Here is a 27,534-nt window from a genome sequence, read left to right on the forward strand (position 1 = left end):
GTCAGCCTGACACCCCCATCCTTGCCCCCTGCCCCGGAGTCCTTCACCTCCCGGCCCCAGCTCTGTTTGTGCACAAATCACCAGGTCTTTGGCCTTTTGTTCCCCGCTAGCCTGCCTTGGAAGCTGCCCAGGGCCGATTCCAGGAAGCCACCCGCTAGGGAGAAGAGGTGTGTGAGCCCCAGCGCCACCCTCAAGCCCTGGGCAGAAGCTGTGGGGGGAAAAGAGGTCCCTGGATGAGCCCAGAAAGGGCAGTGCAGAGCAAAGCCCAATATTATCCCATGGGGCCCCTGGGGAAATGCTGATATTAGCTGCAGCAGAGAGACATGATCCTGTAGTTCAGAGATCCTGGCTGACCCCACCTCCTGGGAGAGGCCCTGAGAATAAAAATTATGAGGGGGATTCCTAATATCAGAGAACACTCCCTGGTGAACCCTGGATATACCACAGTGAGGAGTTCTCCAGGTGACCCCCTTATTTATCCTGTAGCAGGGAGTTCCACAGGTGACCCGTCACATTATCCTGCTGGGGGAGTTCCCACAGGGGCACTCTAAGTGGGGCATTCCCTGGCTGGCTCTGAGACAATCCCACAGCGAGCAGTTCCTCTGGCAAACCCCAATATCGTCTCTTAGTGGGGTGCCCCACTAAGTCTAGGCTGGGCCCCAGAGCATTGTGGGAGAGATTTTGGCATCTCACTTTATTTCTCTAGCAAAATTGGCAACCTCACACCCAATAAATACAAGGGAATTTATAGCACCCCCCCACCCGCTTCCCTCTCCAGAGGGCAGAGACCCACCCCCTCTTTGCCCCCTCAGAGGTGGGCTCGAAGTCCACTCCAGGAATGAAACTCCATCCCGGGATTTCCCTGAGGGCTTGGGGAGAAAACCCGGCACTCACCTCCAATCCAGGTGGAATGGACTCGAGTGGATCATTCCCCTCCTCCCCCCACCAACCCGCGCCCCACGGCTGGCCAAATGGGCCCTATAGTGAAGCAGGGAGGAAAACCTAGCACTGGATTTTACTGCCAGCTGGAATGGAGTTGTCTGGGTTTTCCACCTCCCTCCAGGAACGGATGCCCCAGTTTTCTTCTGGGGTCAGAGATGGGCTCTAAAGCGAGGACCAGTCACCCCTGCCCACTGGAATGGACCAAAAGTGGCAGGAAAATCCCCTATCACTGCCCACCCCTCTTCCACACCTCCCACAACAGGACCACTGTACTAATGGGATCTTTGCACGGTGGGCCCCTGCACGCCAGGTCTTCCCATGAGGAGTCCTGGCATGATGAGAACTTTGCATGATGGGATCTTGCACAATGGGCCTTTGCACGCCAAGACCTCACACGATGAGCCCTCACACAATGGGAACTTTGCATGATGGGACCTCGCATGACGGGGTCCTTGCACGCCAAGATCTTGCACGATGGGAGCCCTCGCACGACAGGAAATTTGCATGATGGGACCTCGCACGACAAGACTTTCTCTGAATAACGGGACCTTCGACCTCACACAACTGATCCTTTGCACGATCAGGCTTTACACGCTGGGGGCCCCTCACACGAGGAGCTTTGTCCAATGGGTGCTGGTGGCCCTGCTGGTCTGGCTGTGCGAGGGTGGTGGTGGTGGTGGTGGTGGTGGTGGGGAGCTGTGGGGAGCTCAGCAGGGGCGGATCTCTGACACCACCCTCTTGGGGAAGAACATGTACTGCAACCAGGTGGGCTCTGAAACGAGACAGGAGGAGTCCAGAACCTCAATCTTTCCCTTAGGAATGGCCCCAGCACCCCCCAGGGCTCCCTTCCACCTCCTCCTTGCCCCCCCAGGGCTCCCCTCTCCCCCCCAGGCTCCCCATGTCGGATGAACATACCCCCCCAGGCTCTCTACCCACCCCTCCTGCTTCCCTGCTCCCCATAGTGCCCCCAGGCTCTCTCCCGGCTCTGCCACCCCGGGCCCCTCCAAAGCTCTTGTTTTGCCCCTCCCCTGTGGCTCCCTCCCCCCCGGACCCTGCCCCTCACCCTCGTAGCAGGCCGGCAGGGGCAGCACGCCATCCAAGCAACGCTCAGGGGTCGGGTAGCTGCAGCTTTGCCTCTGGGTCTGGTTCTGTTGCCGGCAGTAGAAAGTCACGTTCTCTCCGTGCTGGACCAGCCCCTCTGGGATCTCTGTCACCCACAGCTTGCGGCCCTGGTAGAGCACCCGGCTCCGCTGGGCCAGCACCGCACAGCGAGCTGCAGGGAGACGCGATGCCAGGGTGATGGGCCTGTAGGCTGAGCGGGGGAAAGGGAGGAGGCCAGATGCCGAGGTAGATGGGCCCATGGAGCTGGTTTGGGGGCAGGGAGGAGGTGCGATGCCGGTGTAGATGGGCCCATGGGGCTGGTTTGGGGCAGGGAGGAGGCCAGATGCCGAGGTAGATGGGCCCATGGAGCTGGTTTGGGGGCAGGGAGGAGGCGGGATGCCGAGGTAGATGGGCCCATGGGGCTGGTTTGGGGGCAGGGAGGAGGCGGGATGCCGAGGTAGATGGGCCCATGGGGCTGGTTTGGGGGCAGGGAGGAGGCGGGATGCCGGGGTAGATGGGCCCATGGGGCTGGTTTGGGGGCAGGGAGGAGGCGGGATGCCGAGGTAGATGGGCCCATGGGGCTGGTTTGGGGGCAGGGAGGAGGTGGGATGCCAGGGTAGATGGGCCCATGGGGCTGGTCCAGGGCAAGGGCCAGAGAGGGGGTGCTGGGGTGGATGAGTCCTTGGCTCAGGCTGGGGGTCGTGGCAGACCAGGGTTACCTCTGCAGAAGGGCTGGGGCGACCAGGTACCGTTGTCCTGGCAGGTGACCCTGTTGGTGCCATCCAGCAGGTAGTTCCGCTTGCAGAGATAATAGACCAGCTCCCCAGCCCGATACTGAGCTTTCTTCACGGCCACCAGGTAGCCCTCCGCGATGTCCCCGGGGGGCGGGCAGAACACGGCTGGTGGGAGAGAGGGGTCATGGCCGGCCCCAGGGCAGAGTGACGGTGGGGGGGGGGGGACAAGGACAAAGGGGTGTGGGGGATGGAGGTAATACAGCATGGATGGGGCTGCAGGGCTACGGGGTGCAGGGAGGGGCTCTCGGGGGTACAGGCATGCGGGGGGTGAAGCAGCAGAGGAGGATCAAGGGCCGGGGTCTCAGCAGCGGGTGGCAGCTGGGTGATCTCTCTCTCAGGCACCCCCAACCCCCCGGGCCTCCTTCCAAGCCCGTGGCCCTGGCCCCCACGTTCCCTCCCAGGTGGCAGGGGCCTGGCCTGGTACTGGGGCCCAGGTGCCCTTTGGGCAGAGCACAGCCTGCGGGGCAGACAGGGAGGGAGAGAAACAGGGACCCCCCCGCCCCCTACTTACGGTGGCAGGTGGGGGTGGGCCCAGACCACTCCTGGTTGTCCTGGCAGCGGAGGGTGGCTGAGCCTTCCAGTCGGTACCTGGTGGGGCGAGAGGGGAGGCTGGAGATCGGGCCGGGCTGTCCCAGGGGCTGCAGGGTGGGGCTGGGGGGCCCCCCGCACAGCGGGGGGAAGGGGAGGGGCTCACCCGCGCTTGCACTTGTACTGCACCTCCCTGCCTGGCCTGTAGGGGGGGCCGCTGCGGGAGCCATTGTCAATCTCTGGTGGGGGGCGGCAGAAGGACGAGGGGCTCAGGTCCCCTGGGACAAAGAGGGGAGGAGAGCAAATGGAGGGGGATCACCCCGCCAGGCAGCCAAGCGCCTCCCCTCCCCCCCCTTAACCCTTAGTGCCCCAAAGAGCATTAAAGGCCCCAGCCCGTGGGACGGTTTCCAGATTCCTTCCCCTTTGACACCTGCCCCGGGCAGAATGGTCTCTCTTTAAGAGACGGAGCTTGACCTGCCCTCTTCCAATAGGACCCGCCCCCTCTCACCAGGCCCCTCCCCTTTCCCAGCTGCCCCTCCTTCTCTCACTAGGCCCCTCCCCTCGCCCCTTTCCTCTGTTTCCCAGTCGGCTCTGTCCCTGTGGGGCTCCTCCTTGTCCCACTAAGCCCCGCCCTTCCCTTATTTGCCACCTCCCTTTCCATTGTAAGACCCACCCCAGTCCCGCTTGGCCCCGCCTTCTCTATGTAAGCTCCTCCCCCTCTCTCCCAGTTGTCTCCCCTCCCCCCTGCAGGCCCCACCCCTTTTCCTATTTGGCTTCTCCCCCTGTCTAGCCACACCTCCCCTTCTCCAAACCCTAACGCCCCAGGCTGTAATTCCCAGGCTAGCAGGGAGGGAAACAGCCCTCCCGGCTGCTCCTGCCAGACCCCTGGCTTCTGCCACACCAGGGCAGGGCTCCTTTTCCCTCACAATAGACTCCATCTGTGTCTCTCCCTTCCCAGTACCCCCCACTTCATCTGGTGAGCACCCCAACTCCATGTTCTTCAGCCACCGCACTGACTTCATCTGGCGAGCCCCCCCCAACCCCCCTAGAACTCCTATGGGGGGAGTTTCAAGGGGGGAATAAAGAAGACTTTGGACCCCCCCCACACCTGGAGCTGGGGGTCAGAGATTACCTCAGAATGGCAAGGTCAAGGTGTAGAGCCAGCCCCCAGTTTGGGGGTTCAGGGGTTACACAGTGGCTCTGGTTCTGACTGGCCAGGGACAGCATCTGGGACTGGAGCTGTGTCCCCTGCCTCTGCCCAGGGGCCTGACAAGACTTTCGCCCCCTCCTCCAGCTCTAGCTGCCAACCGCGGGGATAGAACCCAGGAGTCCTGGCTCCCAGCCCCCCCCTCAGTGCACCACAAACCCCATGGCTGATTCCCCAGGTGTCTTGCAGGACCACGAGACAATTTTCATCTGGCCCAGAACATAGTCCCCTGGGGCAGGCCGAGGGCGGACGCAGGACCAGGATAGCTGCTCTGTCGCTGTATCTAGGTCTCTGCTTGCCAGGGGACCTGTTACCCTTCAAGCAGCCCCAGGACCATCCTGCTCAGCACATCACCTACAGAGCTGCCTGCCCTTGGCAACTGCCAGCACGAGCGGCTGGGTGCCCGGACGCCTGGGTTCTCTGGGAGGGGAGTGGGCCCTAGCGGTTTGAGTGCCAGGGAAGCTGGAAGCCAGGACCCCAGTTATTGGCCATTTGTAAAGAAACCGGGATCCTGGTTTTTGTGTGACAGCTTTGGCAGCTGATGTTGCAGGGCAGAAACTGGGGAAGGCTGCAGGGGTTGTTGGGGGCGAGGTGGCAGGGCTGGGGCAGGGTAAGGGCTGTGGGGCAGGGTGATGGCATTGGGAGGCTGTTGTGTGATGGTGTTGAGGTAGAAGGGGTGTTGGGAACAGGGTCACTGTGCTGGGTTGGATGTTGGATGAGGGTGTTGGGGCAAGAGTTAGGTGATGGTACTAAGGCGGCTGTGTGTGATGTGTTGGGTATGGGATGGTGTTGAGATGGATGACGGTGTTGGGATGGCTGTTGTGTGATGGTGTTGGGGCAGGGCTGGTGTTGTGACAGGTGTTGGGGGCGGAATTAGGTGACGGTGTTGCGGTGGGGGTGTTGTTGGGCAGCTGTTGTGTGATGGTATTGTGCCGGGGATGGTGTTGGTACAAGCAATGAGATGGTGTTGGTGTGGCTGTTGCCTGGTGGGTGGAGGCAGGGCTTTGATGACCATGGTAGGGCTGGAGTCCCGCCACTGTATTGTGGGGTGGATGATGGCGAAGATCTCATATGGTGACGGGTGGTGACCCTCCTGTCCCTTACATTCACAGGGTTCCGTCCAGCTCCACTTCCTGTCCCCTTGGCACCGGCTCAGCTCCGATCTCTGCCCTTTGGACATGCTGAAGCCCGGATGGCAGGTCACCTCCATGAGGGCCCCGAAGCTGTGAGACACCTGGGTCAAGTGCGTCTCGGCATTCTCAACCTGCACGGGCCATGGACAGCTCCGGTCTGGGAAGGATAAAGACAGTTGGAAGGAAGGCAGGCAGGATGCCTGGGTTCTCTCCCCGGCTCTGGGAGGGGAGTGGGTTCTAACAGTGAGAGCGGGAGCCTGGGAACCAGGACTCCTGCACTTTCCCTGACTCTAGGAGGGGACTAGGGGCTAGTGGTTAGAGCAGGGGGGCTGGGAGCCAGGACTCCTGTGTTCTCTCCATGGCTCTGGGAGGGGACTAGGGGCTAGTGGTTAGAGCAGGGGGGCTGGGAGTCAGGACTCCGGGGTTCTCTCCACGGCTCTGGGAGGGGACTGGGGCTAGTGGTTAGAGCAGCCAGGCTGGGAGCCAGGACTCCTGGGTTCTCTCCCTAGGTCTGGCAGGTTGGGGGTTCATCGCCAAGTTAGGGTTGGGAACTTGCAGGGCGCAGTGCCCAGCACCTACTGGGTGTCACGCAGCTCAGCCCACAGCTCCCATCACACAGGCACTGCCTTTGGCCTGAGCAATCCTGGTCCTGCCGGCAGCTCCTCTGGCAGGTCTGTCCCGCTCTCTCCACTGGCTCCTCCCTGCGGATGGGGCAGGGACTGGGCCCCTCTGCACCTGGGGGGACGTGCAGGAGAGCTGTAAGAGTAGTTTGGACAACTGGGGAAACTGAGGCACGAAGGAGGGAAGGAAGTCCTAGGGGGCAGAGAACTCCCCTGTGTACAGGCTGGGGAGCATGGGGGTGTCCATCCCTGCAGGCACCTGTCTGTCTGTCCACCTGGCCCTGGACTCTATCCATCTGTCTGACCACACCCAACAGAACAAAATGATATGGGACAAAGGTGGGCAGACCAGAGCCCCCTAATCAACCCATTCTATGGGAGGGGTGGGGGCAGGATCCCCCCTCCAGTCTCTAGCCCTGACTTGGGGGTACGCAATCCCCCCAGTCTGTACCCCCTGCCCTGGGGATAGAGAAGGGAGTGGAAGGACCCTTGGAGGAAGGGTGGAGGCAGAGAGCCTGCGGTGGGGGTGCCCTAATAAAGGGGGCAGGCCTGGGGATGGGGTGGGGTAGATGGCTTATGCGGGGATTGAGCTGGGAGTGGGGGAAGGAAGGACACTGGCAGGTGGGGGATGGGTGTAGGGGGAAGAGATGGGGAGCCCTGGAGGGGGGTTAAGGGGGGGTCCCCTGCCCCTCACCTGTGGTGCAGTGGCTTCCCCAGGGCAGCAGCAGCAGCAGCAGCAGCAGCAGGATGAGGGGGGCACCGTGGGGCATGGCGGGTGGGGAGGCCGGCAACGTCCCTGTGTTGCCCAGAGCCCCGGGCCAGGGTATATGTACCCCCTGGCCAGGTTATCTATTAACCCGGCTAGGCCTGGGCAAAGCCTCTGCCCTGGGACTCTGACCTCCAGGCCAGGCACCCGGGAGCAAAACAGCCCCACGTCACTGCAGAGAACCGAGGAGTCCTGGCTCCCAGCCCCCTTCACCCCAACCTCCGAGCCTCCCAGAGCTGGGACAGGGGGCTCCTGATTTGGGTGGATGTGAGGGACCCGGAATCGGGGAATTAGGGCTCCGGGACTGTGGGGATCCATATTTGGGGGGGATCCTTCAGGCCCCCCTCGGGGAATTCCCCCCCCCTCCCTTTAAGGCCGACTCCTCCCCCCGGAGCCGTCAGAGACCCGCCCCCCCCAGCCGCTCTCCCCCACAGCCAGCACACGGCCCGAGCCGCCGGCCGCTTCCCTCCCGGCTCCCCCGGCGGCCGGACCCCGCCGCTCCAGCTCCCGGCCCCGGCCTCCTCCGGCCCCTCTGCTCTGCACCCCCGGCACCCCCGTGCCTGCACCCGGCACCCCCCATCAGCGCCTCCGCTCCGCCCCCGGCATCCCCCCTCCCTGCACCGCTCATCGGCCCCTCTCCTGCACCCCCCTCCCTGCAGCCACCCCTGCACCCCCCATCAGCCCCCTCCTCTGCCCCTTGCAGCCCCCTTCTTGCATCCCCCCTGCACCCCCCCTTCCCCGGCATCCCCCCACCAGCCGCCCTCCTCCGCCCCCTGCATCTTCCATCCCCCCGCCCCGCCTCTCCCTCCTGCCCCGGCCGGGATCGCTGCCCAGGTGGGCCATGGCGCTGCTCACCTCGCCCACCGAGCTGGAGTGCGTGGCCAAGCCGCTCTTCTGCCGCAAGGGGGCGCTGCGCCAGAAGGTGATCCACGAGGTCAAGAGCCACAAATTCACGGCGCGGTTCTTCAAGCAGCCCACGTTCTGCAGCCACTGCACCGACTTCATCTGGTGAGAGCCCCCCCGAGCCCCCCTAGAACCCCCCCGCCCACCTCTGCACCGACTTCATCTGGTGAGAGCCCCCCCGAGCCCCCCTAGAACCCCCCCGCCCACCTCTGCACCGACTTCATCTGGTGAGAGACCCGCCCCCGAGCCCCCCTAGAACCCCCCCTCCCACCTCTGCACCGACTTCATCTGGTGAGAGACCCGCCCCCGAGCCCCCCTAGAACCCCCCCCGCCCACCTTTGCACCCACTGCACCGACTTCATCGGGTGAGAGACCCCCCGAGCCCCCCACTCTGCCCCCTGCCCCAGTGACTGACATTCCTAGATGCTGCCCCGCCCCCCCAGGTCCCAGGGTCAGGCAGGGGACGCTCAGGTGAGGCCAGAAGAAAAAGGCGGCGGGGGGGGAATACACTCACCCTCCCCCCTCCTCCCCATCCCCTCCCTCCCAGCCCCCAGCCCTGCTATCCCCCACTCCCCCAGCTCTGCCAATGCTCCTTCTTCAGTCTTAGCATATCTGGAGGGACTCATTGGTGCAGAGCTGGGGGCAGGACCCAGGCGTCCTGGCCTCTGGTCCCCCAGCTCTAATCGCTTGACCCCACGCCCCTCCCAGAACCAAGGATGGAACCCAGGAGTCCTGGCTCCCCACCCCCCGGCTTTGTGGCACAGCAGCCACCAGGCATTAGGATGAGCTGCATATGGGCAACTCGTGACGGTCTCTCCCCCCAGTAACTTGGTGTTTCTCTCTCGTTTGCAGGGGCATTGGAAAGCAGGGACTGCAGTGCCTAGGTAAGAGCCTCCACGGAGACCCCTCTTTGGGGGGAAACAGTCACCCCCACTGTCAGTCTGGGGTCTTCTCTTCTGCCCACTGGTGATGGTCTAGCCAGCTCCACGCCTTCCACGGTCTCCTGGTGCTGGACAAGGGGCCCCCGACCCACTATAACCAGTTTCCGTTCCGCCCCCAGATGCAGTTGCATGACAGGGCCAGAACCTTCTTGTTCCCAGCCCAGAGCCCGTGGAAAAGTCTCTGTTCCTGCTTTTCCAAAGCCCCCAGTGCTGTCTTCTTTTCCCTTCTCTGGCAACAGGGAGCCAAGACTCCTGGCCTCCATCCCTGGCTTTGGGAGGGGACTGGGGAGTCTACTGGTTAGAGCAGGGGTGGCGGGGAGCAGGGATCCTTGCCTGGGGCAGGGAGAGGGAGTGGAAGTGTGTTTGTGGGGGCTGGAGTGGAGGATCTGGGGGAGTCAAGTGGGGCACATGGAGGGTAGGAGGTCTGTGGGATTAGCTAGACAGCTGGGTAGGGGACAGAATCATAGAAGACTAGGACTGGAAGGGACCTCGAGAGGCCATCGAGTCCAGCCCCCTGCCCCGATGGCAGGACCAAGTACTGTCTAAACCATCCCTGATAGACATCTCTCTAACCTGCTCTTAAATATCTCCAGCGATGGAGATTCCACAACCTCCCTTGGCGATTTATTCCACTGTTTGACCACCCTGACAGTTAGGAACTTTTTCCTAATGTCCAACCTAAACCTCCCTTGCTGCCGTTTAAGCCCATTGCTTCTTGCTCTAGCCTCAGAGGCCAAGAAGAACAAGTTTTCTCCCTCCTCCTTATGACACCCTTTTAGAACTGGGGGTGCAGTGTGGGGTGGGAGGATTTCTTTCATCCTCCCAAAAGGGTGTGCAAAGGGCGGGGGGCTGTCTGTGCATGATGGGGGTAATGACTTGGGGGAGTGGCAGCTATGGGGTGGGTGGGTGGGCGAGAGGTAGGGGCAGATGGGTGAACTGGGGGTCAGAGCTTTGAGGGGACTCTGCCCCCCCACCTGGCAGCGTGTGCCCCAGTGGCTTGTGGGTGGGATCTGTGTCCTAAGGGGAGGCTGCAGCAGGGGCTAGTGGATGGGATGGGATGGGATGGGATGGGGGTGTTTTGAGGGGGAGAATTTCCATGTGTGTCGGGGGAGGGGCGTGAGAGGCCGGGGGCCAGGCAAGGTGAGTGAGGGGGAGGCTGCAGCAGCCATGTGAGCAAGGGCAGCTGCCAGGGCTGCACATGAGTGCGTCAGGGTGTGTGGATAGGTGTGCATGCACCCAGATGGCATGTGGGGGGGAGTGACACGGCCACTCCTGCACAAGCGTGTGGCTGGCGACTAGGTGGAGGGTGTGTTTACACACTGGTGGGGGGGGAAGTGCAGTTTGGAGACAGTTGGTGCAACTGGTTAGATGTTGGCATTTGCACGTGTGTGCTGGTGCAGTGAGGTAGAGCTGGTGGGCACCGATCTGTGGGGTTGGTGGCTGAACACACAAGTGTGCAGCTCCCCGAGCGTATGTATTCGCCCAAAAGTGCAGGCCGGGCCTACAAGGGTGTGCATGAGTACAGGTGCCAGAGTTTGCAAGTGAGTGTGCATGCACACACGTGCATGCTTTTGCACAAGTGCCTAGTGCCTGCATTTGCACAAGTGTGTGGTGTGGGCATGTGCACTTGTGTGTATTCGCCTGAGAGTGAGCAGTGTGCACGCAGCTTCTTTGGGTTGGTGCACCAATGTGGTGGCTGGGTGAGCATGTGGCGGTGGGGGTGTTTACTCAAGGCAGGCTGGGGGTGCAGGAGGTTCGTAGGGATAAGGTGGCTTGGGGGGAGGGGCCCTGATGGAGACGCATCTGCGCAGGTCTGTGGGGAGGGAAAACCAGTGGTGGTCATGCTTTGCCCTGGGCTACCCCTATTGAGTGTGGCTCTACACAGACCCTGGCTGGGGGGAGCCCCTCGGGAATCAGAAAGCACCGGGGCAGCTGGTGGCAGGGGTGGGATACAGCAGGTTCCCAGACTCCTGCCCCACCTCCCTTCACGTCTCAGTGCAGCTGTCCAGGGGGAGGCGGTGTGGGGGAGCTGTTGCCATGGGAACCATCAGGCAGTTCCCGGGGGGGGATTATTTAGTCCATCCCCCTCCCCCGGTAATGAATTCCCTGCGCCCCAGCCAAGATCCCTGGGGGCCCTTACCACACCCACCCACAGCGGAGAGGTTGACGGAGCCTGGAAGCCAGGACTCCTGGGCTTGCTCTCTGGCTCTGGGAGGGGAGTGGGGTCTAGTGGGGGGAGCAGGGAGACGGGCTATGTGGCATGGGGGGGAGGCCAGCCCTGAGGGTGCGCGGGGGAGTCAAGCTGCCTTCTTGCCCCCCCCCCCCCCCCCGGTCCAATCTGCCGCCCCCCCAGCTCCTGGCATGTCTGGTTCTGCTCCTGCCTGTTTCCATGGAGACCCGGCTTCCAAATCTCCGTCTCGCTCCTTGGAGCCTTAAGATGGTTGGGGGAGGGGGAGCGAAACAGCCCCCCCAGCTGTCCTCTGTGCCCCCCTGCCTGCCCCCCAAGTCACCCCCAACCTGTCCCCCGGTTCCATCCCAAGTCACCCCTGTGCCTTCCTGATCCACCCCCAATTTCCCTACCCCTTCCCCCGACCTGTGCCCCCAGTTCCCCTCGGAGCTTCCCTGACCCATCCCCCAAGCTGTCCGTCAGCCCCTCTCCCCCCCACCCCAGCCTGTCTCCCAAGGCCCCAGCTGGGTGCTGGCTGTCCCAGGGTTGTGTGCTGGAGTCCAGGGCCTGGCTGAAGACTTGGCTCCCGGATCGCCCTGCGCTGCCCCTGGGGCGGGGGCCCGAGTCGAGGTGGGAGGGGGTCACAGGCCCTGCCCTGGGCGTGCTCTGCTAATGGCTCTGTTTACCCCTCCCCCTCCGCAGTCTGCAGCTTCGTGGTGCACAAGCGGTGCCATGAATTTGTCACCTTCGAGTGCCCTGGAGCCGGGAAGGGACCCCAGACAGATGTGAGTGATGGCTGCGGGGGTGCCAGGGTTCTCCCCACCCCTGACGCTGGGAGGGCAGGGGGGTCCAGTGGGGGGGTTGGGAGCCAGGACTCCTGGGTTCTGTCCTTGGCTCAGGGAGGGCAGTGGGGTGTAGTGGGTAGAGCGGGGAGCAACCAGGACTCCTGGGTTCTCTCCTTGGCTTTGGAGGAAATACGCTGGGGCGGGGGTCTGCCTGCTGTCTCCCCACCCCCCCCAGGTGAGTGTCCCAATTTCACCTGCTATTTTTACTGCCTGAGCGGGGGTTGGAGACACGGATGTGGCCCAGATTTGCCTGTCCTTGGCCTGGAACCGGGGGGGCGTGGGGGGTGGGGGAGGGGGAGGGGGAAGAGGAGGAGCGGGGGGTGGTGTAAATGTGCTTAACATCCCTTCTCCCCGTTCACAATACCCTTTGCACACTTCAAAACACGCAGCCTTGTGAACAGTTGTGTTCCCACCCCTTGCACACCTACCAGCCTGCCCTACTCCGCTCTCCTTTGGGCAACCCTGCATGGTCCTCTACAAGTGCTCCTGGCCCCTTGCACACTCAGCCTCTACCAGCTCACCTCTGCGTGTGTGCGTGCGCTCGTGCAAGTCGCTTTGCAAGTTTATGCTCGTACCCCTGGCATGTACCTGTACACTTGGACCCCCTCGGAGGATGCTCATATTTGCACGTGCAGATGTGCTCCTGTGTTCCCTTGTGCAAGCTCACACATACGTGCTTAGACACACCTGTGCACACTTTTGCACATACATACCCACTCCCTGTAAATAGGTCACGTTTGGATACACACTTGTGCAATTTCTTGTGCAAGGTCAGGTTTATCCCCTTGCACATTCATGCATGCTGTGGCACAAGTGCACACTTGCATGCAGAAATGGTTTGTGCTTCAGTGTGCACACTTAGACACTTGTGCATATGCCACTGTGAGCTGTTGTGCACACTCAGGCATGCTCCCTCATACTTGTGCATGCTCCAGCCTGCGCACATCCCATTCCAGCTCCCTTTTGCAGCTACCTTGACATGCATACCAATGCATGCCTTCCGTGCAAGCTCACAAGCACACCTGCGCTCCCATGCCTGCTGAACGCTCACTCGTGCATGCCCCGTGCAAGGTCACTTGCACACACTTCTGCCCGCCCCATTCCTTGCACGCACCTCCACGTGCCCTGGGGTGAGACTGTTCTACCTCCCGCTTCCCCTGCTGGGCCGTGTGGCCACCTTTGCCTGTCCCTGGTGGAGGCTCGCCCCCAGTGCCTGCACACACCCTGACCTGGCACCCCAGGGTGGGGGGCCTCTGATCTGTCCACTGCCCCCACCCCCAGGACCCCCGAAACAAGCACAAGTTCAAGATCCACAGCTACAGCAGCCCGACGTTCTGCGACCACTGTGGCTCCCTGCTCTACGGGCTGGTGCACCAGGGCATGAAATGCTCCTGTGAGTGGCGTGGGCCAGGCACGGGGGTGAGGGCAGGGGAGAGCTGGGAGCGAGGGGTGGGGTGGGGGGCGGCACAGGGCTGGGCGGGGTGAGTGAGGGCTGCCTGGGGCGAGCTGACGTTCTTCCCCCCCCGCAGGCTGCGAGATGAACGTGCACAAACGCTGTGTGCAGAGCGTGCCCAGCCTGTGCGGCGTGGATCACACCGAGCGGCGTGGCCGCCTGCAGCTGCAGATCGAGACGCTCGGCGCGGACGAGATCCGTGTCTTCGGTGCGGCCGGGGGCAGCGCTGGAGTGTGGGCCCTCGCCCCGGTGGTGCAGGGCCGGTGCCCCCGTCTGTCTGTCTCTCTGACCCCCACCCCCCGGCGTCTGTCTGTCTGTCCCACCCCCTGGTGTGTGTCTGTCTGTCTCTCCGACCCCCCCCCCCACCAGCGTCTGTCTGTCTTCCCCCCGCCCCCTCCTCCTGGCTTCTGTCTGTCTCTGACTTCTCACATCTGTCTCACTACCCAGCCATGGCTGTTTGTCCCATTTGTCCTCCTCAATCCATCCACCCTCCTCCCTGCCTCTGTCCCTCCATGCATTCGCCTGTCCATCTGTCCGTCCATCCCCCACCTCTCTGTGCCCCTCTCTCTGTCCATCTCTCCCCACTGCATCCAGGCCCCTCTCGACACCTGCTTCAGTGGCCAAGGTTGCTGCCTAGTGGTGACTGATTTTACTGAGCAGTGGGGAGCTGGGAGGGCTTAATGGGCGCCACTCTTGGGGGGTGCTGCTGGCCCCAAGGCGGCGCTAGGGGGGCTGTGCTGCTGGGGGCAGGTTGGTCTCAGCCTGGCTCTGGGAGCCGGGACGCCTGGGTTCTCTACCTGGCTGTGGTGTGTAGTGGTTGGGGTAGGTGGGAGCCCGGCCTGGGGTTCTGTTCCCAGCTCGGCAGCTCAGGCTTCTCCCCTCGCGTTCTCGCTTGCCCAGCCGGAGTGGGTGGGAGGTGGGAAGAAACCTACCCGGCCTCGTTACAGAGCAGGGGCTCCACCCCGCCTGCGGCCCTGAGCCTGTGCCCCCGTGGGCTGTGGCGTGTGGCGGGGACTGGGCAGGGAGAGGTACCACAGCAGTTACACTGAGGTCTGTGCTCCACACAGCTGAGTCAGAAGTAGGGAGAGAACCCAGGAGTCCTGGCTGCTGTAACCACTAAACCTCACACCCATCCCAGTGCCAGGCATAGAACCCAGGAGTCCTGGCTACCAGCTTCCTGCTCTAACCACTAGACCCCATTCCCCTCCCAGAACTGTGCCCCCTGCTCTAACCGCTAGACCCTTGTCCCCTCCCAGACCTGTGCATGGAACCCAGGAGTCCTGGCTCTTTGTCCATTCCATACTAACCACTGGACTCGACTGCCGCCCGTCTGGGAATCGAACCCAGGTGTCCTGGTGTCCCCCAGCAGCTCAGCCCAGGCACTGTGTTGTGGGGAGCAGAGTTAACCCCTTCAGTGCTGAGTGCCTGCAGTCCTGGGGACTGATCTCTGGTCTCTTCCCCAGTGGGTGAGGCCCGGAACCTCATCCCCATGGATCCGAACGGGCTGTCGGACCCCTATGTCAAGCTGAAGCTCATCCCGGACCCCAAGAACGTGAGCAAGCAGAAAACCCGAACTGTGAAATCCACCCTGAACCCCGTGTGGAACGAAACCTTCCTCTTGTGAGTGCGCTGGGTGGGGGGGTTGCCAGGCCTGGGCCCTGGGGACAGGCAACCGCACCTCCCTGCTGAGTCCTGTCTCACCTCACAGGTACCCTCCCCAGTACCTCTCCTGGGTCTGGGGGGACCATAGCCCCCCTCCCGTGGCCATGATCCCTCCCTCCCAATAAACCAGGATCCTGCAGCGCCCCCCAGTGTGGTGTGGTCCGCTCCTGGTTTTCCCCCCTCCTGTGGCCACGATCCCTCCCCCCCACCCCAAATAAACCAGGATCCTGAACCCACCCCCCCCGCCAGTGTGGTGTGGTCTGCTCCTGGTTTTCCCCCCTCCCGCGGCCATGATCCTTTCCCCCCAATAAACCAGGATCCTGCAGCTCCCCTCCTGTGGCAGCAGCAGTAGTAGGGCTTTTATCCACCTGTGCCCAGAGGGTGAACCTCCCGCCCGCCCCACAGCACGCTGAGGCCGGGAGACATGGAGCGGCGCCTGTCCGTGGAGGTGTGGGACTGGGACCGCACCTCGCGCAATGATTTCATGGGCGCCATGTCCTTTGGCGTGTCGGAGCTGCTCAAGGGACACGTGGATGGATGGTAAGGGGGGTGGGGGGGGGCTGCGCCGGAGGGACCCCCAGGGTGGGGGGAAGCCAGACCCACGGCTCACTCTTGCTCTCTCTCTCCACCGTTCTGTCTGTTTGGGTATTTGTCTGCGCTCGTGGGCTGTGCCCGGCTGCCTTGGTGCTGCCACGGCCCCGTGTGTGTCTCGCACCTCTCTCGTCTCTCCGCTGGCTTCCCCTCGGCGCTCGTGTCTCCTGGGGTCTTCGCACGGGCGCCCCTCGGCTTTGCACGCTTCTCTTTCTCTGCCTTTCTTTGCACGTGGTTTGCACATACGCACTTTTCCGTTTGCACGATTCCTTTCTTTGCACGCTTTCGCCTTTTCTTTGCCTCCGCCTTTGTACGTTTTACACTTTGCACGCCTTCCGCCTTTCTCGCCGTTTCTGCTGCTCCTGCCCTCCCCCCGCCTGGTGTTGTGCCTGTCTGTCCCTGTCTCAGGTACAAGTTACTCAACCAGGAGGAGGGGGAGTATTACAATGTCCCCGTGGCTGATGCTGAAAATTGTGGGCTCCTGCAGAAATTTGAGGTAACCCCTTGGGCCTCCCCCCCCCGAGCTCTCCTGTTCACACCCCACTGGCAGCGGTTGCGTGATGGGTGGCAGACTGAGACCCCCGCCCACAGTGTGCTGCAGGGGTGCTCTGCCCTAGGGCTGCGAGCGTGGGCCTAGTGTGGCGCAAGGGGGCGCTCTGCTGCGGGGCGGAGAGGGCTGAACCGTGGGGTGCGCTGCCACAGGGACCCGTCTTTCGGCTGTGGCATAACCCCAGCCCCAGACGACAGGGGAGCCGGGACGTGAACCCCGGTGCCCTGGGTCAGATGCCCAGTCCAGTCCCCACCCTGCCCCAGCGGTGTGGGGCTGCTGGGCTGGGGAAAGGGGGCGTTCGGTCGCTGACCCTCACCCTCTCTCGTAGGCCTGTAACTACCCCCTGGAGCTGTACCAGGTAACGTGGGGAGCTCTGGCCCCCTCTGTGCTGGGGTCGGGGGGGGGGGGGAGGTGGCCCCGGGCAGCTGTTCCCCCACTCTCCAGCAGAGGGCAGCAAAGAGCAGGAAATGGACTCCAATGGGGTGAGGGGTGGGGGGCGTATGGGGGCGCAGGACTCCTGGGTTCTGCCTCTGGCAGGAGAGTGGGGTCTAGGGGTTAGAGTGGGGGGAGAGGCTGGGAGCCAGGACTCCTGGGTGCTCTCCTCTGGCCTCAGTCCTCCCGTGACCCCCAATGTCTCTTCAATCAACTTCTGTGGCTTGGAAACCCCAGTGAGGTCCCGGGGGCGGGGCTTGCTGTTGGGGGAGGAGTCAGTGACGGGTGGGTGGAGTTGGGGTGACTGGGGGGAGGGGCAGTGAATCCCCCTCCCCAACCAGATTTCTCAGCCTCACCTGCTGCACCCTTCGGGGCTGGGGAGGTGGGGTTGGAGTGGGGATGGGGTGCAGATGTGGGGCAGGAGCTCCCTTTGGGCTGTGACCCCCACCCCCAACCTGCCCCAACAGCTGCCTAAGCTGCTACTGTGCATCCCATTCGCTGACTGTCCTGCCAAAACTGCCTCCTGCCCTGCCCCATTGCCCCCTCGGCTCCACCCCTCCCACCTCCCCTTGCCCTGGTCACTGCCCCCCTCCCCCACAAGGCTGGGGCTAACTGCTCACCCCCCATCTCTGCCCCTCCACAGAAGGTGCGCCACGGCCCGGGCCCCTCGCCCACCCCCAGCCCCACGGACTCCAAGCACATCAGCTTCTTCGGTTCCAGCCGCTCCCACATCTCCGACTTCAACTTCCTCATGGTGCTGGGGAAGGGCAGCTTCGGGAAGGTGCGGGCATCTGGACGACTGGGTTCGCTCCCCGCCTCTGGGAGTGGGGTGGGGGTAGGGGTTGGCTGGGGGGTGCTCCCAGTGGGGTGGTCTAGGTGGTTCTCCTGCAGGAGGTCCAGGTGGTCACTCTGGGGGCTGCATTCTCCCTGCCTGGCCCCAAATCTGATCCGAAAGTGTTCCTCGGGGGCCTGGGCGGAGAGACAGTGGGGCAGTCGCCTCTGGGGGGGCTCTGGCTCCCTTTGAACTCCAGGGCTGGGACTAGCTGGATCTGAGGTGGGGGGGGGGCATCCCCTCTAAGGGGTTCCAGCTCCCACCTGGCCGCATTGCAGGGCCTGGCTAGCTCGGGGGGGCAGGGAATGGGGAACAGCCTGTCCCCTCCAGGGGGCACCAGCTCATACCCAGCCCCAGTGCAGGGATGGGCTGGCTCCGGGGGAGCAGGGAATGGGGTGGGGGCCTGTGCCCTCTAGGAGGTCCCAGCTCCCACCTAGTCCCATTGCAGGGCCTGTCCCCCCACAGGGGGATGCCGGCTTGTACCCAGCTCCAGAGCAGGACCTGGTTAGCTTGAGGGGGCAGGGAATGGGGCAGGGCCTGTCCCCCCCCAGGGGGATGCCGGCTCATACCCAGCCCCAGGGCAGGGCTGGGCTGGCTGAGGGCTGCTCCCCACAGGTGATGCTGGCCGAGCGGCGAGGCACAGACGAGCTTTACGCCATCAAGATCCTGAAGAAGGATGTGATCATCCAGGACGACGACGTGGAATGTACCATGGTGGAGAAGCGGGTCCTGGCGCTGAGCGACCGGCCCCACTTCCTCACCCAGCTGCACTCCACCTTCCAGACCACGGTACCCCCCTGCCGCGGGGGAGGGGGAGGGGCCGGCCTGGGGGCAGGGCGGGGGTGGACACACCTGGCGGACGTGTGGGGTTGATCCTGGGGTCACTGAGGTGGATATGGGGTGAGGCCATGGGGCTGATTCCAGGGGGGAAGGGAGGGGGTGTGTATGAGGGGGGCATGGGATTGATCCTGGGGGGTAGGATCCAGGAGGGGGTCCCGTGGGGCTGATCCTGGTGGTCAGTGTGGGGTGGGTATGGGGCAGGGCTGTGGGGCAGGGAAGAGGGTAGGATCCAAGAGGGGGCCCTGTGGGGCTGATCCTGGGGATCCGTGTGGGATGGCAAAGGGGGGGCGTATGGGCCTGTCTCACCCCCCTGTCCCCCCGTCCCCCCGTGGCCTGTCTCACCCCCTCTTCAGGACCGGCTCTACTTCGTGATGGAGTATGTCAACGGCGGAGACCTCATGTACCACATCCAGCAGGTTGGGAAGTTCAAGGAGCCCCACGCCATGTACGTGCGCCTGCCCCAGAGGGGCTGCATCTCCGCGCCAGGCAAGGGGCCCCTGTATGCCCAGCCCCTGTACCCCACCCCAGAGCTGGCTGCATCTCAGCGCTCGGACCCTGTATGCCCAGCCCTCCGCTCCCCTCCCCAGAGCTGGCTGCATCTCAGTGCTCGGACCCTGTATGCCCAGCCCTCCGCTCCCCTCCCCAGAGCTGGCTGCATCTCAGTGCTGGGGAGAAGGTTCTCATATAACCTGCCCCTGCTGCCCACTCGAGAAGGGCCCTGGCTCAGGTAAGGGCCCCTGGCTACCTATCCCCCCCACGACTCTCTCGAGGCCCTTGTATCCCAGTGCCAGGTGAGGGGGGCCCTGAGATGCTCTGCGGACATAGAGCAGTAAAGAGGTTGGCAGGGCACTGAAGGCAATGAACTGACTCTCCAAGTCACCTTTGCGTTGTTCTGTCCATGGCTCCTCCCCTTTCTTCCTCTTGGCTCCTCCCCCTTTCCCTCCTGGCTCCCCACCCACCTGGCAAACAGGTTCTACGCCGCTGAGATCGCCACCGGTCTCTTCTTCCTGCACAACAAGGGCATCATCTATCGGTGAGCAGAACTGAACCCAACGGTAACTCCGTATGCCATGGGAACGGCCCCTGGTTCCAGCACCTGTCCCCCGTGCCCAGGCCAACCAGTCCCAGCACACCCTAGAGGGGACGGGCCCTTGTGCCCCATTCCCTGCCTGCCTGAGCCAGCACATCCTGCGCTGGGGCGGGATGGGAACTGGCACCCCCTGGAGGTGAGAGCCCAGCCCCGTCGCTCCCCGCAGGGATCTCAAGCTGGACAACGTGATGTTGGATGCTGAAGGCCACATCAAGATCACCGATTTTGGGATGTGCAAAGAGAACATCTTCCCTGGAGCAACCACCCGGACCTTCTGCGGGACTCCTGACTACATCGCCCCGGAGGTAGCACCCCTGCTCTAGCCACTAGCCCACACGCCCCTGTCAGGATTAGGGAGAGAACCCAGGAGTCCTGGCTCCAAACCCCCTGCCCTAACCACTAGCCCCCACTCCTCTCCCAGTGCCAGGAAAAGAACCCAGGAGTTCTGGCTCCTGGTTCCCAGAGCCTCACTTGAGTGAATGGGTGTGACAATCTGCTGGGTCCCTTTCTTTCTCCACACCCCAGTGCCTTACATGCTGCTTGGCCAGAGGGCAGCTCCTTCTCCGGGCTCTGCCCCCACACAGCATCGAGAAGTGGCGTCACACCCAGCTGACTTGCACGGCTACTCAGCCAGCCGCACAGGAAATACCCCCAGGGTGACCCCCGCCAGTTCCCCAGTTCCTGCCTTGCACCCCAGAAATGTGTGTCTGTCGCTGTCCAGCATGCTCAGAAATCGGTCCGGGTAACGGACACGCACCAGGCGCTGCTCACCTGAGGACAGCTCTCCCCAGCCCTTTGACCAAAACCCCTGGTTTTGGCACAAGAATGAAACCTGTTCAGTGGCCAAAGGAAGACCGATGGCAAGTGATTAAATGCATTTCAGACATAAAAGTCAGAATCGGTTACAACAGAAGCAACAGATAAAACCGCAGGCTAATTCCTACATGTTAGCAAGCAAAAGAAGATGGTCTCAGGGGGTAGTGGTGTTAGTTTTGTGGCTTCACAAAAAAAACAAAACAAAGCAAAACAAAACACCCACGAGCAGTCCTGTGGCACCTTAAAGACTAACACTTTTATTAGGTAATGAGCGTTCATGGGTCAGACCCACTTCATCAGCTTTGGAGCAAAAATGAAAAGTTATTAAAAACTTCAAAATGGCCAGGCTAATGGTGAAATTGAAGAATACTAATGAGGCACTGACATGCATATTCAGTGCCTCATTAGCATGCCGCTGGCCACGGCACTTTGCGGTTCGCTCGCCCGCGGCTCATCTACACGGGGGTCAGCTGATAGGAACAAGGGGATTTTGAAACATGCGGGGTCCTTTCGAGAAGGATCCTCGTGTAGATGAGCCACGGCCAAGCAAACCACAAAGTGCTGCGGCTGGAGGCATGCTAATGAGGCGCTGAATATGCATGTCAACACCTCATTAGTATTCTTCCAGTTGGCCATTAGCCTGGCCGTTTCCAAGCTTTTAATAAGCGCAGACACGGCCAAAATGCGTATCGCAATGGGGCTCAGCTGTTTCACAACAGAGCACCCTGCCCCCATGGAGCCTGGTTTGGATTAGAGCCCTTGGATGCCCAAGGGCTGGTTTTGAAATCGCCCCTATTCCAAACGATCTGTTTCGGAGCAGGCGCTGTTCCTCGCAGTGAGATTTACCACGTGCCGGAGAAGCCGTCTGCTGTTTCGAAAGGGTCCTTCCACTGCGCAGACGCTTTCCAAGTTATTTCGGAAGAGCGGCTGCGACTCTAAAATAACTTTGCTGCCTCGACGCACCTGGAGGTGCTCCAGGGCTGCTCGTTTTTGTAACGAAGAGACCCGGCAATGGGGGTTTCTCCCTCCCAAAAGCTTTCTGCAGCCCGTGCTAACTGCAGAGCCTTCCAGGGCAACCCCCTGCCCGTAGGTCAGCGTCCTTCATGGGCGCTGGGAGCAGAGCTATCGGGTGAGGAGGAGGGTAACTGGCGTGTGGTGCGTTCTCCTGTCTGACGTGTGGACTCTGCTGGAGAAGTCCCGGCTAGAGCATGGGGTTAGGTAGTTGCAAAGAGCACAGGCTCCTTCGTGTGCCTTGCAGTGGTGTTCAGTTCCCTCTTGCCCACGTCTGTTGACTGTGGGATTGACCAGGTAACCAGTGTGCCTGTGTCTTGGAGAGCCGGGCGGGTGGGGGTCAGCTGGGACGACCGCATGGCTCCGGAGCAATTAGGCCCTGCAGTCCAGTAGCTCCTACGCAGCGGGGGTACCTCTGTTTTCACAGGGACGGTGCTGAGGTTTTACAGGCTGCGGCACAAGGGGTGCTGTGTTCCAGGACTAACCACGTATGGGGGGAATGCTGGGAACAGGGCATCCTCGGGGTTACAGAGTGTCACAGGGGGTGTCTGCTGGGGGTAGTTTCCTGGAAAAAGCTGCTTTTTCCCCCTCACCTTACTTGCTAGGTTTGGGAGCTAGGGAGGGATTAACCAATGGGAGTGGCTGTAGCAAAGTTGGCCCTGCCCCTTGTGCTATAGCACCACCCCCACTGCAGATCCCCCTCCCCCTCCCAAATCCCAAATTGCTCTGCTGGAGGGGAGTGGGGGGGGGATACTCTTAAAGGGGAAGTGCACCTTTTTAAATCTCCCTTCCTGGGGGGGGGGGTGTTCGAGGATGTTGCTTGCAGCTTGTGTGAGGGGTGTCGCAAGGTGACTCCCCCCTCACATGGAGGGGGGGCTGTGATGGGGTGGGGTCCTGCTTAACAGGCCCTCCTTTTGTTCGGTGCCCTAGATAATTGCCTACCAGCCCTACGGGAAGTCGGTGGACTGGTGGTCCTTCGGGGTGCTGCTGTATGAGATGCTGGCGGGGCAGGTAAGTGGGCAGGGGACTGGTCGGGGCAACCCCTGACCCCACATGGAGGAGCAGGGGGCGGGGTTGCAGCCTGGCCCCAGCGCCCTGAGGAGGGGAGTGGATATTGCGGGCGCTGATCCCCCTTGCTGTGCCCCCAGCCCCCCTTCGACGGGGAGGATGAGGACGAGCTGTTTCAGGCCATCATGGAGCACACGGTGTCCTACCCGAAGTCGCTGTCCCGCGAGGCTGTCTCCATCTGCAAAGGGGTGAGTGACCCCCCGAACCCCACTTCTCGGGGGGGGGGGGGCTGGCTGGGGTGTGGCCAGGGGAGGGGGGGCAGATCACCCGGCCTGGGGGCTCCATGAGGCTGATGTTGCTGTCTCCCCCCTGGCCCCCAGTTCCTGACCAAGCACCCCCTGAAACGCCTGGGTTCGGGGCCCTCGGGGGAGCAGGACATCCGGGACCATGCCTTCTTCTGCTGGCTGGACTGGGAGCAGCTGGAGCGCCTGGAGATCCCCCCGCCCTTCACCCCCCGCCCGGTGAGTGCCCCCCCCCGTCATCCAGCCCCCTTCATCCCCTGCCCTTTTCCTGCCCACCTGACGACGCAGCCGTCTTCACATCCTGCTAACCCCATCTGCCCCCCGCAAATTCCCCCAGAGGAGGCTGGGACCTGGGCAGAGCAGGAGGCCCCGATAGATTGTGTGGCTCCTCATGTGGTTGGGAGATCCTGTGGAAGCAGCTTTCCTCTTTGAGCTGACCACAGGGAGGGGTCTTGGGGGCTGGGGGGACACATCAGGGCCTGACCTGGGGGGGGGGCAGGAGGGAACCAGGGGGGCAGGGGTCGAGCCCCAGGGAACTAACCCAGCTCTTCTTTCTCTTTTCTCCCTCCCTCGGCTGTCTCTGTTTGTCTGTCCGCGTCCGGGTCCGTCCGTCTCCCCCAGTGCGGGCGCAGCGGGGAGAATTTTGACAAGTTTTTCACGCGGGCCATGCCCACGCTGACCCCCCCGGACCAGCTGGTTCTGGCGGGGCTGGACCAGAGCGAATTCCAGGGCTTCACCTACATCAACACCGACTTCGTACACCCCTCGCTGCGCCCCCCCACCTCCCCCATCTCCCTGGTCTGACACACCCCGCCCTCCCCTGCAGCTTCCCTGCTCCTCCACGGCCTGACATGTCTGTAACTTGGCTGCCCCTTCCCCATTACCACCCCCGGCCTGGTCCCACCCCCCCATGTTGTGCACACCAAAATGCGACCTCCTCTGGGGTGTGGCATGGGGGTGCTTGTATAGGAACCTTCCTGCTCAGGGCTTGCATGTGACCTCCTCCGGGGTGGGGCTGGTCGTAGGGGGACCCCTCTGCCCAGTGCTGAATGTAGCGTCCTCTGGGGTGGGATGCTGGGGTCTGGGTTGACCTCCCTGCCCAGTGCTGAATGCAGTGTCCTCTGTGTTGGGGACGCTGTGGGTCTGGGGCCCCTGGCCGGGCCTGTTTTAATGGCTACTCAGCGAATCTGCAAAAAATTCTGGGAGAGGAAGCAAAAGTCACACCCAACCGCAGGCCGGCTTCCACAAGGTGCTGATGGCCAGCGGCAAGCACCCCCTACCGCATCCCCCCCTGCAGCACAGCACAGCACCCCCTGGAGCACTGGGGCCAGCCCTGCCTGCCTGAGAGAGCGCCCGCCACCCGGCCCCCAGACTGCCTGCCTGCGATAGCTTTGGTCCTGTGCATAACCCCAGGGGCGGGAGGAGCTAGAAAGTCAGAGGACAATTGCGGCTTATCCTCTGTCTCTGCTTAATGTGCCCCCCCCCCCCCCCAATATACCGAGCCCCTTCTCTGGTGCATGGAGTGCATATACCTACCTCTATTTCAGCTGTACTGCTCCCTCCCTCTGCCGGGGCCCGCTGGGGCTCCGAATCTCAGACACGCCTGGGGCTGGAGGAGACGCCCCCTTTCCCAGCCACAGGCGCGGGTCATCTGGCCAAGCTGAAGAGAGGTGTGAGAACCAGCCGGACTCCTGGGTCCTTTTTCCAGGATCAGGAGTTAGTGTGGGGCAGGGACTGGGAGCCAGGACTCCTAGGTCCTCTCCCTGGCTTGGGGAGGGCAGTGAGGTCTGGTGGTTAGGGGAAGAGGGGCTGGGAGATGGAGTCCTGGATTCTCTCCCTTGCTCGGGGAGGGCAGGGCGGTGTGGTGGTTACAGCTGTAGGCAGCAGGCTGTAAGCTGGGGCTCCTCCCCTCCCCGAGCTGGGGGAGAACCCAGGCATCCTGGCTCCCAGCCCTTCCTGCAGGCTGCTAGAATGCCAAGTGAGGGGGAGGTGTCTTGATATGAGATGACCCCACACGGTGGGGGGGAGTTTCTGCTCCTGGCCCCCCCCCCCACCATCTTCAGTCCCAGGCCTGGCCTGAGTCTTCCATCCCTTGGGCAGCCCCCTCCTGCCCCCCATGCGCACCCATCTTTGCATCCGGATATACGGAGCCAGACTCCACTCTGCAGTTCAGTATAAAAGGTATTTATCCAACCTGGAGTGGCTCTGGCTCCTTTCTGGCCCGTCCTGTTGCGAGGGAAGTGGGCAGCAGTGGCTGGAGGGAGGGGATGAGACTCCTGCGTGTTCTAGCTGGCTCAGGGGGGAGAGGGGGGCAGTGGGGCCTGGTGGTTGGGGGGGGGTGTTGGAGCCAGGACTCCTGGGTTCCAGCTGGGGGAGCTGGCCCCAGGGGTGTGGGCTTCCTGTTTCTGTATCTCCCATCTTTGGGCTCCCCAGCCAGCTGGGGGCCCCCTTCACCCCTGCCTGAGGTCACCCCCTCAAGGCACTGCTGATCCACAGACCCTGGCTGTTCCTGGACATGCTTGGGCCCCCCAGAAGGCTGGTCCTACTACCTCCAGGGCCCCAGCTGGGGTGGGGGGTTCTCTTCTCCCTCCTCCATCCACATAAAGGGAGGGCCTGGGTTCCTGGGGTCTCTCCCTGCAAGGCCTGTCAGGGGTTGCGGGGGGCTGCCAGCCACCTGAGGAACCAAAGATTTAGGGTTTAGAGATGGAAGTATAATTGGGAGGGCAGGAAACAGAGTGAGGATTTAACAGGGCCCCCAGGGAGGGAAGAGAAGGGGGCAGGGCCTGTCCATTCTCGGGGAGGCTGGCTCCTGCTTGGCCCAGGGCAGGGCCTGCCTGGCTCGGGGGAAGGGAATGGGGCAGGGTCCTACCCCCTTTACGGTGAGCTGGGTCTCACTCGGCCCACGGCAGGGTCCAGCTGGTTTCACAGGGTCAGGGAACAGGCAGGGCCTCTTCCTTCTAGGGGATGCTGAGTCAGGGAATGGGGAACAGGTTTAAAAGTGGGGGTCAAGAGCTCCCTTACACCTGTCCCCCCCAGTGGAGTCTGGGAGCAAGCTCCCAGTATGCAGGGGGAGCAGCTGGGACCCCAGGCATGGAGGACCCCAGCCCACCGGGCTCAGAGCAGGACCCTGGTACGTGGGGCTGGCAGCTGAGTTAGGTGGAACCCAATGCGCAGGGCAGGAGCAGCACCCTTGGCAGCTGGGACCCAGGATACTAGGCTGGGAGTCAGGGGTTCTGCAGGACCCCTGCGCCTGTGGTCCCCTCCAGGGGCTGCTGCCTCCCACCCAGCCCCAGGCCAAGCACTTAGGGGCAGAGAATGGGGCCTGTCCCCTTCCCTCATTCTGTGCCTCATGCATGTAATGAGTTTGCTGCCTCTCAGACCCAAGCACCCTGATTGCGGCTTCCCCCTTTGATACTGGGCCCCACCCTGACCCCCACCAGAGAGTGGCCACAAGGACATGGGCTCCCCCATGGTGGTTTGGGGCCCAGTGGCTCTGGGGAGGCAGCTGTAGGAGACGGGGCTCTGGGTTGTGGGGGTCCCTGTGTACAGCTTGGAGGGGGCTTTCTGCAGGATGGGGGGAGGCCTCTGTGGGTGGGGCTCAACCCCCCCCCCCACACTCCATGCTCCCAGCCAGCAGCACAGCGGGGCGGGGGGAGGGCACCAGGGATGGAAGTGGAGACAGCGGCAGAGAGCGAGAACCCAGCGCTCAGCATTTCGGAGCCCGCAGTGCTGAGGTTGGGAAATCCGACTCTGACCTTGGTCTGAGGCCTGGGCCAGTGGGGGCTGCGTGTCGGGAGAGAGGGGCACTGGCGGGGCGGGGCTGGGCTGGCAGTAGCGGTGAACTGGCAGTGAGGGGCAGCGGCAGGGCGGGGGGCTAGCAGCAGCAGTGATGTGGGAGGCAGCGGGAGCCCAGGGCTGGGTAACAGGGGTTTGTGGGGTACAGGAGGACCTGAGGGAGCAGAGCTGGGCTGGAAGGTTGCATAGAAGCTTTTAACAGCTGCTACTAATAGTTCCCCTCTGTCCTATTGACTCCATCAGTTTCATTGTCGCTGGCAGGCTCAGGTTTCCCTATCCTGCAGCTCTGAGGCCCCTGGGTGCAGCAAGGAAAGGAGATGCCTGGTGTCACCCGGGCATCTGCTAGATATGGAGCAATGCTGTGGGGTCTTTGGGGTAGGCATTCTCTGTAGCCCAGGCCTGGCGCCATTTTATGTGGGCAGCGCCTGGCCAGAAGGGGCCCTGATCCTGGTGGCTCTGTGTCCAGGCAGCACTTGGCCCAATAGGGCCTCGATCCTGGTGACTCGGTGTTTGGATTCCCACCGTACTCATAACTCTCAGGCTCCACAGCTTTATCTGATTGAGCCAAGGTTGGCTGTAAAGGTTTAGGAACAGGTGCTGGGGTCTGTCTCCTCCAGGGGGTGCCATCTCCCACCTGGCTCCAGGGCAGGGCCTGGCTGGCCCAGGGGCGCAGGGAATGGGGCACAGGGCCTGTCCCCTCTAGGCAGGGTCCCCAGCCAGTCCTGGCCCAGCCGTGGCACATGTATTGAGTGGTTTCCCAGTTCCTGGGAGTGCCAGTTCCTCCCTAATGCTGCAGCACGAGGACAGGACTAGTAAGTGAAAAATCCCCTAATGCCAGGTGGATTCAGAACAAATCCAAGGGAAACCACCTTTGTGTGCACCGCTACCGGGGCACAGAACCCAGAAGTCCTGCCTGCCAGGCCCCTGCTCTAACCACTAGGTCCCACTCCCCTCCCAGGGCTGGGGATAGAACCCAGGAGTTTGGGCTGCCAGCCCCTCCTTTTAAAATGCCCCCCCTTTCCTGTGGGTGTTTGGGTGGGAAGGGGAGGGGTGATGAGGGCAGCTGAAGCAGAAAGACAACCCAGAGCTCGGCCAGACGAAGTGAGGAGGGCCCAAGGCCCCAGCAAGGGTGGGAGAGGAGGTGGCGGTCAGAGCAGGGCCTATGAAGCCAGAAAGGAGCCCAGGGCTGGGGTTGCGGGGGGGTG

General features: G+C 62.6%; 2 protein-coding genes across 5 annotated transcripts; one reads left to right on the forward strand and one right to left on the reverse strand.

Moving 5' to 3' along the window:
• Positions 1–824: 824 nt before the first annotated feature.
• LOC142024229 (beta-2-glycoprotein 1-like) lies at positions 825–7,142 on the reverse strand. Its single transcript, XM_075016030.1, has 8 exons — positions 7,020–7,142; positions 6,285–6,440; positions 5,677–5,862; positions 3,532–3,643; positions 3,349–3,425; positions 2,763–2,942; positions 2,006–2,215; positions 825–1,714 (listed from the first exon to the last, which is right to left on the reverse strand). Exons 1-8 carry the CDS (start codon positions 7,093–7,095, stop codon positions 1,650–1,652), a joined length of 1,062 nt encoding a protein of 353 aa, XP_074872131.1. The 5' UTR covers positions 7,096–7,142; the 3' UTR covers positions 825–1,649.
• Positions 7,143–7,980: 838 nt separating this feature from the next.
• On the forward strand, positions 7,981–24,820 carry PRKCG (protein kinase C gamma). Of its 4 annotated transcripts, none has more exons than XM_075015993.1 (18): positions 7,981–8,099; positions 8,847–8,878; positions 11,805–11,887; positions 13,229–13,340; positions 13,477–13,608; positions 14,864–15,020; positions 15,468–15,602; positions 16,062–16,149; positions 16,532–16,561; positions 17,279–17,416; positions 18,083–18,256; positions 18,661–18,752; positions 19,278–19,340; positions 19,564–19,702; positions 22,155–22,235; positions 22,373–22,480; positions 22,613–22,753; positions 23,156–24,820. In XM_075015993.1, exons 4-18 carry the CDS (start codon positions 13,328–13,330, stop codon positions 23,336–23,338), a joined length of 1,674 nt encoding a protein of 557 aa, XP_074872094.1. In that variant the 5' UTR covers positions 7,981–8,099; positions 8,847–8,878; positions 11,805–11,887; positions 13,229–13,327; the 3' UTR covers positions 23,339–24,820. The 4 variants fall into 4 exon arrangements, with proteins under 4 accessions (XP_074872094.1, XP_074872095.1, XP_074872093.1 ...); XM_075015994.1 differs by lacking the exon at positions 7,981–8,099 and adding an exon at positions 8,279–8,285; XM_075015992.1 differs by lacking the exons at positions 7,981–8,099; positions 8,847–8,878; positions 13,477–13,608 and having other exon boundaries at positions 11,817–11,887.
• The last annotated feature ends 2,714 nt before the right edge of the window (positions 24,821–27,534 follow it).

The sequence above is a fragment of the Carettochelys insculpta genome, chromosome 22 (genome assembly GCF_033958435.1).
Source record: "Carettochelys insculpta isolate YL-2023 chromosome 22, ASM3395843v1, whole genome shotgun sequence".
In the NCBI taxonomy this organism is placed as follows: Eukaryota; Metazoa; Chordata; order Testudines; family Carettochelyidae; genus Carettochelys; species Carettochelys insculpta.

Excerpts from the sequence above, each read along its gene's own strand:
- PRKCG (XM_075015993.1), top strand. Across the intron at positions 16,150-16,531 it reads GGCTCCTGCAGAAATTTGAG|GCCTGTAACTACCCCCTGGA; the intron begins GTAACCCCTTGG and ends CCTCTCTCGTAG. Across the intron at positions 19,703-22,154 it reads CTGACTACATCGCCCCGGAG|ATAATTGCCTACCAGCCCTA; the intron begins GTAGCACCCCTG and ends TCGGTGCCCTAG.
- LOC142024229 (XM_075016030.1), bottom strand. The coding sequence starts at position 7,095 with ATGCCCCACGGTGCCCCCCTCATCCTGCTGCTGCTGCTGCTGCTGCTG. Across the intron at positions 3,644-5,676 it reads CTGGACGGAACCCTGTGAAT|GGGACCTGAGCCCCTCGTCC; the intron begins GTAAGGGACAGG and ends TCTTTGTCCCAG. Across the intron at positions 1,715-2,005 it reads CCTGCCGGCCTGCTACGAGG|AGCCCACCTGGTTGCAGTAC; the intron begins GTGAGGGGCAGG and ends GTCTCGTTTCAG.